The sequence below is a fragment of the Phlebotomus papatasi genome, chromosome 2 (assembly GCF_024763615.1).
Source record: "Phlebotomus papatasi isolate M1 chromosome 2, Ppap_2.1, whole genome shotgun sequence".
NCBI lineage: Eukaryota > Metazoa > Arthropoda > Insecta > Diptera > Psychodidae > Phlebotomus > Phlebotomus papatasi.
The window spans coordinates 46,355,749-46,366,661 of record NC_077223.1 but is presented as its reverse complement, the minus strand read 5'-3'; the positions used below and the strand labels follow the sequence as shown (position 1 = coordinate 46,366,661).

At 32.1% G+C, this 10,913-nt stretch overlaps 2 protein-coding genes across 4 annotated transcripts; both read left to right on the top strand.

Annotated features, from left to right (window-relative positions):
• The first annotated feature begins 1,385 nt into the window (after nt 1-1,385).
• LOC129801316 (zinc finger protein 39-like) lies at nt 1,386-3,657 on the top strand. 2 transcript variants are annotated; one of them, XM_055846217.1, is made up of 5 exons: nt 1,386-1,555; nt 1,690-1,861; nt 1,928-2,209; nt 2,272-2,654; nt 3,157-3,657. In XM_055846217.1, the coding sequence occupies exons 2-5, from the start codon at nt 1,764-1,766 to the stop codon at nt 3,588-3,590; spliced, it is 1,197 nt and encodes a 398-aa protein (XP_055702192.1). In that variant the 5' UTR covers nt 1,386-1,555; nt 1,690-1,763; the 3' UTR covers nt 3,591-3,657. The 2 variants fall into 2 exon arrangements, with proteins under 2 accessions (XP_055702192.1, XP_055702191.1); XM_055846216.1 differs by having other exon boundaries at nt 1,386-1,861.
• Nucleotides 3,658-4,843: 1,186 nt separating this feature from the next.
• Nucleotides 4,844-10,485, top strand: LOC129801317 (uncharacterized). 2 transcript variants are annotated; one of them, XM_055846220.1, is made up of 4 exons: nt 4,863-5,176; nt 5,244-5,312; nt 5,861-5,979; nt 6,041-7,883. In XM_055846220.1, the coding sequence occupies exons 1-4, from the start codon at nt 5,046-5,048 to the stop codon at nt 6,580-6,582; spliced, it is 861 nt and encodes a 286-aa protein (XP_055702195.1). In that variant the 5' UTR covers nt 4,863-5,045; the 3' UTR covers nt 6,583-7,883. The 2 variants fall into 2 exon arrangements, with proteins under 2 accessions (XP_055702193.1, XP_055702195.1); XM_055846218.1 differs by lacking the exons at nt 5,861-5,979; nt 6,041-7,883 and adding an exon at nt 9,282-10,485 and having other exon boundaries at nt 4,844-5,176.
• Nucleotides 10,486-10,913: the final 428 nt, after the last annotated feature.

Below are 10,913 nucleotides of genomic sequence, written 5' to 3'. Positions count from 1 at the left end.
ATCCCCGTAAAATCAGAAATTAACCCATTTAGTCAATGTACTAGAAATACTTGAGATAGAATGTTCATATTTTGCAATTATATTCTTACTGATTAATAGATGATTTTTTTGAAAAGAATTTTTCTTATCTATTATGGGGGCGCAAGGAGCCCCTGGTAAACACACGTCTTAACGGTCATTGAATTTAAATTCTGTGAATTAATTCATTACAAACTCTATTGCTTTAGATAGAGTAACTATCCAAGAAAAGAAATAGGCAACTAGAATTCAAATCAAGAAAGAGGAAAGACGCCAATTCTAACAAATTTGTCGGGATGTCAAATTTTCCGTTCGCCATTTTGAGCAAAAATTTTGCATGACCTTCCGCGAAGCGAGAAAAGAACAACGAAATGTATTTCCATCGCTGTCGGACTATTTTTCCCAAGTAATTGAAGGACTAAAGTAACTAAAAATCCATTCCCGACAGCAATTCGGATAGCAATTTCTCAGAAATAAATCATCTAAAATCACTCAATTTGCGTATGATGTACAATACCATAGTAAGGAATGGGTTAAATTCATTCTGTGTGCGGTCCTGACTTGTTAACATTTGCTATGCTAACAGGGCCTGGCGATGGGGCTTCGGAGTTGAAGCCATTTTTTGTTTCACTCCTCCATCTCGCTTATTCTTACACTGAGAGTGAGAGAAATCCGAAAAAGTTAAAATAACATTTCGGAAATGTTAATTTTACCCTGCAGTATTGATCCGAAATCTGTGTAAATATTACCCTTTTTAGGTGTATTAGGGGTTAAAGTTACCCTTTTCTTGTTATTTTTACCCTTAAAAAGGTGTAAAATTAACATTATAAAATGTTGATATACTTTTACACCTAAAAAGTGTTAAAGATATGAGGAAAAAAAGTTAATCGCACCCCTGTTTTTTTCTCAGTGTATAGAAAAGTGCTACTTTTTTAAACGTTAGGGCATGTAGTTTAAAAACTATGCTTCTCATCAAAATATGGTTTTGACTTATCAAAAGTGGATCTAATAAGACATCATTATGCAAAATATAATTAAAGTCTGAGGTCTAGTTTAGGCTATGGTATTCGTTCCGAAAAAACTGTGTACCAACACATAGCATATTTGGGTGTATACTTCAATATTACGCGATTGAATCAACTATTGCCTTCAATTTGAGTTATACTGTGTTTATTAATTGTTCTTAATGATAATAATTTAAAGAATTCCTACTTATAAGATTAATTTGAGCACATTTTTTCACAATTTTTACATTTTTGCCATTTACTATTGTATGAAACCATACTATAAAAGAAATTCATCTTTGTGATTTGTGTAAGATGTAAAAAGTGAAGACAACTTCATGCTGAAATGCCGTGGAATGGAATGTGTGGAATGTATATAGCTGTCAAAACTAGTCCCACCCAATCTTGAAGTCAACAAAGTCAATATATTGTTTAAATTTATTGTATATAAATTTGTATCGACACATTTGTAGAATTTTGTATTTCTGATACATCCTTTCTATTGTATACTACAAAGAGAAGTTCTTTTCAAAGTAATTATATATCCTCAAAATTCAAAATAATCGAAATCCTGATATCCTATATTTACAATCACTCTGAGTTTCCCTGAAAAAAATTTCAGCTCTATAAGCTTATCTGGGCATTATTACTATTTTTTATTTAATAGACGTGGTTTTTATTGAGAATAAAACATCCATTGTATCAGAGTTAATACTTTTAAAATCAAACCAATTGAAAAATATGGAGACAAAAATCGAAGAGCAACTAATAGATTGTGTTGTCAAAGAGGAGTACATTATGAATGAAAACTCTTTGATTTATATTAAAAAAGAGCCAGAGTAAGCTAAAAAAAAAGCTCCAGATTTCTTTTAAGCAAATGACACTTATACAGTATTTATTTTCAGAGAACCCCCCAAAGCTTTGAATGTATCTGAAGAAGCGATACAATTTGAGAATCCGATGAACAAAGAAGCAGAACCAAGTACGAAGGTTCCACTAAATAAGAAACACCAATGCCCAATTTGCCAAAAAAAGATAATCAGCGAATGGCATTTAGATAAACATATCAAAACTCACTCTCATCATGAGAATAGATTTTTCTGTTGTATCTGTTGCACAAACTTTAAAAAGAAGGGTAGTTTGAGGTTACATATGAAATATAATCATATAAGACGAATTCACGAGAAGTAATATATGAAGTTGTTACATTTTACTATATATAATCACAGAATACATTTATTTATTACAGAAAACTCGATAATGAAGATAATGAAGAAGAATGTCCAGTTTGTGGAAAGTTATTTTCATCAAAATTCAGTTGCCAACGCCATCAAGAAACATTTCATAGCACGAACGAAAATTATTACAAGTGTGATAAATGCGACAAGAAATTCACACATCGCTCATATCTCCGTATACATGCACACGTTCACAGCAGAGAAAAGAACTATATTTGCCAGAAATGTAAAAGAGCATTTAAAACACAGAAATTTCTCGAACGTCATGAGAAAAAGCACGCCAACCAAATGCTCCTTCCAACCTACAAATGCATTTTTTGTCCTAGGACTTACAAAAGCACAAGTGTTTTAAACACTCACATGAGCAGATCGCATCACTATTCATCTAGTGCAGGTAAATATAAAATTTTGGAAAGTACATAACGGCGTTATCACACTTCACATTAAAATTTTAATGTGATTTACATTAATTGTCGCTTGTGAGCGTCCAAATATTTATGTTATTTGTGTCTTTGAGTCACTTAATATTTGGGGTTTTTCTATTTATTGATAAAGAAGTGGACTTGACCTGCAAAAATAAGTTTAAATTTACCTAAGGCATAAATATTTTTCACATTAAAAAATTAAAGTGAAAAACGCATTAATTTTTCGCATTAATGCTATAAATCAATTTATATGAAATTTTGCGGGCCAAGTCTACCTTTTTATCAACAAAGATCAAATTTTGAATATAAAATGATTCAAACACACAAATTACGCATTTGGACTCTCACCAGCGACAATTAATGTGAATCATATTAAAATTTTAATGTGCAAGTGTGATAACACAGTAATAATGTGTTCTAAATGAAATATTTTTATTTTTTATTAAATGTTTTTTTTTTATTTCTTTTTAGCCGATGTATCAGATTGTAACTTAAACAATACGTGCGATCAAGATACGACTGAAAATGAAGCGTCCGCGAATTTAAAGTGTGAATTTTGCGAGAAGAACTATTTTAACAAAGAATCACTTGCAGAACATAAACGTGTTGTGCATGCAATTGAAATATATGACAAAGATCTCTTGCGATGTCCTGTATGTTACAGGGGATTTAAGCAAAAGCAGCAACTAACACTACACAAGGTAGTTCATGTTAACAGACCTCTTTTCGCCTGCGAAGTATGCGATAAGAAATGCACTTCTACTGCTCGTCTCAGGGACCACATGAGGACTCACAGAAATCATACCAAAAAGGAACTCTTGCATTGTACCTTGTGTAAAGGAAAATTTACGCAAAGGTGGTACTTGGATAAGCATTTAAAGAGATATCATGGTCAAGACAAATAAATTCATGTTTCAAATTTGCATTAACTGGAGATACCAACAGATACAAATAAAAAAAGATGTAATGAAATATTTTTCATTTTATTTCTACAAACAAGAAAGATTTTTGGTTTTTCGACTGGAATCACCCCTTTGCGTTAGTCCTAGGACTATGGTGTGATCAGTAATTTTTGGGAATTTATTAAAATCTATTGATTGATGTTTTGACACGTTGATATCAAACGTAACAATGTAGGGTAAATGTCCTAATTCAAAACCATTTCCAGACGCTTTAACTTTGACAGAAGATTCAACACATTAAGTTCATATTTTTTCTGAAGACAATTACATAAATTTGCTCCTTGACTCTTCTAGAATGTTATACTGTTTAGTGAAAATTCTTTAGATATAATTTAAAAAATTCTTAAATACAAGAAAATACGCGAGCGCAAAATGCTTCTATTGGAAACAAATTAATCCAAATGGAGACAAGGAAAAGTTTCTAATTGGGGACAAACAGTGTAAGTGAAACCGCGACGAAAGGCTTCCAAAACCTTGTTGAGTTGCTCGTCTTGAGTGCAGGATTTGTTGTTATTCCTGGTCTTTTCTCCTTTCCCATCTAAAACAATAAGAAAACCTCCAAAAAAAAATCATATTTCCGGGATTTCCTATTGAAGCATTTGCAGACACTTCAGACAAACCCTTTATCCAAATTATCCAGAAATATGACATAAATGTTAAACAAAACGAATAAACAACAGTCACCTCATTGTGTTTTTCATTGGAAAACATGGTCGATCGATGAAAAATTCGATGGTGAAAAGGTACACTTTTCATTTTTCTGAGAAATTAACAAATTAAAATATGTGAATATGAATGGATTTTCGCTTTATTTGGAGCAAAATTAAATAAATAATGAAACTGTGGTATAGAAAATATATAAATATAATATAATTAGTATTGTATTTATCATGAAAACAATGACGTTTCCATTTGGAGTAGCGAAAAATTTCCATTTGGAGCAGGTTTTGAATTAGCTTAATTTACCCTACTATAATCCAAATTTAGTGAATAATTTTTGGTCTTTCGATTGGCGTCTTTGTATCACTTCTAGAATTTTAGTGTTTACAAGCAAAAGTGAATATTCAATTGTTGTTTACTTAATCTATTTTGATTAATTCAATGTGGCTATTAACACTGATTTTGGGATTATTACGCGTTTATGTAATACATTTGGGAAAAGCTCTTGTGTTTTTTTTTTCTTTTATAAACGCACGAGGACCTATCCGAATGAATTATAAATTCTATGATTTTTTTTGTTGAGTCGTGTTATAATAGAGGTAATGTAACGTTAATATTTGAAAGGTACATAACTAACTTCATACCGTGTAATTTTACGTCAAAATAGAAAACAAAACTTACATGATTTTGTGCTAATAAAATTAGGATTTTAAGTTTCCAGGAATATTTTGCATTAAAATGGATGTTGTAATAAAAGAGGAATATATTAAGGAGGAACCTGATGACACGTTTGTTGATTGCAACATTGTAAAAGAGGAATACTGTGTCCAAGAAGATACAGTAACGTTCCAAATAACAGAAGAGCCTGAGTAAGATAATATAATTATAAATTTCTAATATCTTTTATATATCTAAGATTTATTTTTCTAAATCCAGTTTTTCTACATTAAAATACGAAGCTGCGTCTGATTTAACAGATACTTTGAAATGTGGAGATCATGAAAAGTATGTACATTATGTCATTTATATTCACTCCATTTTACAGGGGCGTATCTCCCTGTTTGACTTTTTAATGTATGTCTTTCTGAATAATATATTTTTTTTAAAAATATTTACAAAAATATGTAACACAAATTATATTTTTTAGTTAGATTTGTAGTAAGAGAGATACGCCCCTTGTAGACTGATTCTATTGCCATTAAAACTATTCGCTTTTGACATGTTATTTGAATAATCAACTATCGTATCTGCAATAATTAAAAAAAATTATTGGTACTAATAACTTTTGAATCTATACAACCCTTTCTAAAGGTTTGGCTTTTTATTATGTAATATTATAATCTCCCTGGAGTTTAACAAATTCATCGTGTCTAAACTACAAAAACGTGAAAAAATTCTCTGAAATACTTAAAAATCTGATAGTTTTCGCAAAGTTTTTCTTTATTTTCGGATTTATCGCCATAAGAATATATCTAAATATCTTATAAAAGATATTAAAAAGAATCAGCGGATTTTTGACCCAGTCTTAATGGGTTGATGTTTCATTTTCGCAGGATAAAAAGTGAGAATATGTGGCAAGTGGATGAGACTCAATACAATAAATTGGACCCTCTTGCGGAACATAACAGCAGTTGTAGGATTATGGATGACGAAGTATTTTCACCAAAAAATGGTGCGAAAGATAGTTAATTTTTCATATTGAATTTGATTGTAAATCTTCCCTCTTGACTTAGGTAATGACACTAAAACGAAAACGCCTGGACGCAAAAAGAAAGGAGATCCCGAAAAGTGGGCTCAAAATATAAGAGTGAAGTCTCGAGAAAAAGGACTTCCTTATATCAACAGAGCTGGAAAATTAATTCCTCAGAAATCTAAAAAGGAACCTTGCTACACAAAGTGTAGAAGGCGCTGTACGTCAATCTTCAGTGAAGAGGAACGAGATGTGATCTTTCAGAAATTTTGGAATCTCAGTAATATTGAAAAGAAATTCTTTTTCGCTGAATTCATCACGAAGAAGGAAAAAAATAACAAACGTAAAACTGTTAAGCTTTCAAGGCGCACGTACACTTTTCAATATTACTTTGAAAGGAACAATGAGAAATATCAAGTCTGTCGAACTTTTTTCTTAAATACAATTAACGTCTCGGAAACCTCTATTTACTACTTTTTTGATAATATGTACAATTCTGACAGCGTTGCGAACAAAATTAAAAAAAATAGTAAAAGAAAAGAATTAAATATCAAGAAAACAACAAAAGTGCGTCTATTAAAATAAGTTTTCGTTGTTTGATTAAAAAATCACAAAAATGGAAATTTGGACAAATTATTAAAATCGTAAAATAAAAGATGATGTAAATAACAAACTAAAACAAATTAAATTATTGTGAAAATGAGAATAATAATATCATTATAAAATAGTATAAGAAAATGAATTAAAATAAAAATTGTATATAATTAAATTATTTTCATTCCATTTCATCACATTTTTGCAAAAAAGTCGAATAGTGAGACCTATTAACCGGTTATTCTAGATCTTTTATAAAACTAGGGTGAAAGGAACGTCTATTGACACTTTAAGAACTCGTGTCAGCACCTATTGACACCCTACTCTGTACCATTTGGGATATGAAATTTGAACATCTCTGTTTATAGTTAAAGGTATATTACAGATAAAACGTTATTTTACTTATATTTTACTAGATACATTAAATAATTTTCAACATTTTGACAAAAGTGTCTATAGGGGTCCCCTGTCGAACAGACGTTCCTCCGACCCTACTTGAAAATTTAAAAAACTATCGTAGAACTTGCTCTGGAAATATACCAAGAAAAATAGAGTGAGAGAGTGTGGCATGCAACAAATATGGAAACTTTTTAGTCAAAGATTCAATTTAGTTAAAAATCGATTGAATATTATAATGGACACAAACATATCTCTCACTTTAATTCTCAGAATTTGATCATAAATGTATCCACAGAAAGTTTTTGTAAAATTCTACAAGTCTTGAGAACATTACAACTTCGCGTTTCGTGATTTAACCGATAAAGACGCCAAAAACAGAAAAAAATATATTTTCAAAATTACCATGTTTCACAAGAGTTAACTCATTCTCATTCCTGTTTTTTCTAAAAAGAATTTCTGGTTTTTCACGGTTTCACGATGCAAAAATTGGGTTTCTCGGGTTTCGCGATGCAGTTTTTGGGTTTCTCCGGTTTATTTTATTTATTTATTTTTATTTTAATGATAATCTATTGAAACTATGTGTTTCTTATGGCCTCTACACATTGAGAGAATTTTTTTTTGTCAAAAATTGCTTTTTTGAAGGAAATTCCCTGCAGCGTTGTAGGGGGAAACGTCAAATTTCTGTCAAAAACGCAATTTTTGACGAAAATTGCTTCCAATGTGTAGACACCTTTAGAGGCAACATTACAGGCAGGAAATTATTTGCGTCCACCGCCGTCTCAGCGTTGGTGACCAACCTACTCCAGAGCCAAACGGTAGAAATGCTCCTTCTCAGGTTGTATAAGCCAGGGAAGGAGTACAGTTTAACAGAAGTGAAAAGAAGAGAAAGAAAACAACCAAAGTCAAGAAAAAAAGCAGTCAAGACGTTACAAAGGCTTGGATCAATCGCCGTTTTCCCTCTCTGGGTAATTCATTCCAGAGAGATACACCTAATACAAAAAGTGAATTGTGGTGAGTGCGGCTCAACGATCTGGGCACGACGAGACAGAAAGACCTGGTGGATGAGCCAGGCACGAGAAACTCGGTTAAATACTCAGGTTGTTTATAAGTTAATAAAATACGGCAAATGAATTCGACGGCTCGTGGTCGTGACTCCAGAAAGCGTGGTAAGGATTACCCTAAGATAGAATTAGCAACAGGAGAGATATGATCATAAGGACGAAGATTGAAAATATAACGTAAGCAGTTGTTGAATGCAACTTGGAGACGTCTTAAAGAAGCTTTATCACATGAAAAGAACAGTTCAGCACCATAGGAAAATAAAGGAATGAGCAGAGCTCGCACTAAAAAAAGCCGGACACTCTGAGGAGTGTAGAAACGATGTCTACGAAGGGTGAAAAGGGAGAAGTTCACTCTTTTACAAATGTAAGAAGTGTGATCATCCCAAGTCAGGGTATCATTGAAAATTATTCCAAGATTCCTGACATTATGGACGCAGGGAATTTCCTCACCATATTGAGAAAAATGGGGATTGGGGAAGGACGAAGCCGATTACTTGACACAATCATAACCTGTGACTTCTTCGGGTTAAGAAGAAGATCGTTAGAAGACGCCCATCGTGAAACGGAATTCAGGATGTTATTTGCATCAACAAAACATTTCTCAAGAGCCCTAATATCTTCAAAAAGATAAATTTGCAAGTCGTCAGCATATAAGTGGAAACTATGATTAACTAAAGCTGAGGAGAGATCGTTAACATAATATAGAAAAAAGAAGTGGTCCAAGTACCGAACCCTGACCAATTCCCCTGGAAAGAAGTAAAGGGGACGAAATAATATCGTCAATTTTAACTGATTGAGTTCTGCCAGATAGATATGATTTGAGCAGTTTTATGCTGGAGGAAGAAAACGAATATAAAGTTTCCAATTTCGTAAAGTGTTTCTCAGACAATTGACAAGGGTTTCTCTTGGATGTTATTCGTCAAGTCACCTCTTGGTGCCTCGTATCTTGAAATCCCCTATTTAAAAAGTCAAGAACTGCGAATTCCGAATTGTAAGCGTTCTAGGGTTACCTATAAAAAATCTCAGGCTTTTATTAGTTCATTATCCTTTATTTTGCATTATACTGCAAGAAAAAAACGATTGCAATTTGAAAAAAAAAATATTGAAAAATTGTTAAGCAGATACTATAGTTGAAGCAAGTGAACTTGTCTTAAAAAAGTGAAATTTTCATTTCATCCCTGTTTTTTTTTATTATTAAAAAGTCCTAATGTTTGTTTTATTAATTTTCAGGAACAGTGAGAATCATTTAATAAAATCTGAAAGCTACACAGAGTTTGATACGAATAATGTTGATTGTGATCCTTTGGCTCACTTTAGAAATTATAAAGAAGAAATTGATTCAAATGATACAGATGAACAGTCCTCCGAAGAGTCTTGTACAATAAATCAAAGAGATGATTTAACATTGAGTGAATCCTCAAAAGCAGAATTTAATGATGAGATAAATACAAATCATGGGAATAAATCTGCTTTTAAAGTACGAAAAGGACGAAAACGTCCTGCAGCAAAAGATGAGTGGACAGCCAATAATCGTAAGAGGAAAAGAAATTTTGGGCTGGAATACATAAATCGCACAGGAAAACTCATACCAAGCCGGAAGTTGCAGCCACCATGTACAAAATGTCGTTTAAAATGTCATGATAGGATATCTGAAGATATTCGTCAGGAACTATTTAAAAAATTCTGGGCATTTGGAAATTTACTCACACAAAGGCAGTACATCCACAATCTTATGGATATCGCAAAACTTCCAGATCGTAAACGTAAAAGCTTGGTTCAGTACAAGTTAATCATAGATGGTACGACATTTAAAGTGTGTAAAAAATTTTTCTTAAAGACTTTTGACCTTACTAATAAATTCATCAGAACAATTATAATTAAGTCTATAGATGGAAAATTGGAAGGTGAGCACAGAGGAAGGAAAAGACGTAAATAGCAATGTCTCACTTCTATAACTGAATTTATGAGTTCATAGGTGCAATTGAGGGTACAATTACCGTATGCGAATAACATATTTCTACACAAGTCTTTCAATAACATGTTTTTATCTTCCAAGAAAATTAAAGCACCTGACTAAAACACAAAAATACCAAATAAGTCCATACCATGGAATATCCTGAATGTTTGAGGAATCTTTACATTATCCATCAAACATGCAATACAGCGTTTTAATTAAGACTCCTCGTGCTATGAAAAGGAATGAGATCCTTGGTCCGCCTGATGTCCACCACTGATGTATTTATTTATTTTAAAATGCCATTCAACTTGGACCCTTAAGAAATGAAATTGGTGTTTTTTTAGCATAAACTGCAGCAATACAATCATTAAACACCTTACAAAAGAAAATCAGAACTTAGACTACGCTGCACGAGAAGAACCTTCGTCAAAAAAGTGTATACCTAAAATTTACAATAAATATGGTTATGAAAGATTACAGAATTCTTTTAAATGAAATATTGTGTCCGATGTCCATGATATTATGCACCAGTTTCCCTGTATCGCTATAGTTCTTATACATGCAAAGGATAACTCATATTAAGAAACCCTTGACAATTATCCGAGAAATGCTTTGAGAAACCCCAGAAACTTAAGAATTTCATCGCGAAACTCGAGAAACATACTTTTTGCATCTCGAAACCCGAGAAACACAAAAATTGCTTTGCGAGGCCCAAGAATTGAATTGCGAAACCTCTGAGTTTCCTCTTGTATACACGTAATTCGTTGAAAATAAGTGGAATATGAATAAGGATGGCATTGCAGTAGAGTTCCCATAATTATACTATTCATATTTAGTTTATTTAACTAAAATAAGAAGAACTTTTACTAATGTGGTTTAGTCATCCTAACTATTTCAAAATAGTC

What these genes read in the sequence shown, in the direction of transcription:
- LOC129801316 (XM_055846217.1), top strand. Translation starts at nt 1,764, where the DNA reads ATGGAGACAAAAATCGAAGAGCAACTAATAGATTGTGTTGTCAAAGAG. An exon ending in TATATTAAAAAAGAGCCAGA is followed by an intron (nt 1,862 to 1,927) that starts GTAAGCTAAAAA and finishes ATTTATTTTCAG; the next exon opens with AGAACCCCCCAAAGCTTTGA. An exon ending in ATAAGACGAATTCACGAGAA is followed by an intron (nt 2,210 to 2,271) that starts GTAATATATGAA and finishes TATTTATTACAG; the next exon opens with AAAACTCGATAATGAAGATA.
- LOC129801317 (XM_055846218.1), top strand. Translation starts at nt 5,046, where the DNA reads ATGGATGTTGTAATAAAAGAGGAATATATTAAGGAGGAACCTGATGAC. An exon ending in CAAATAACAGAAGAGCCTGA is followed by an intron (nt 5,177 to 5,243) that starts GTAAGATAATAT and finishes TTCTAAATCCAG; the next exon opens with TTTTTCTACATTAAAATACG. An exon ending in AAATGTGGAGATCATGAAAA is followed by an intron (nt 5,313 to 9,281) that starts GTATGTACATTA and finishes ATTAATTTTCAG; the next exon opens with GAACAGTGAGAATCATTTAA.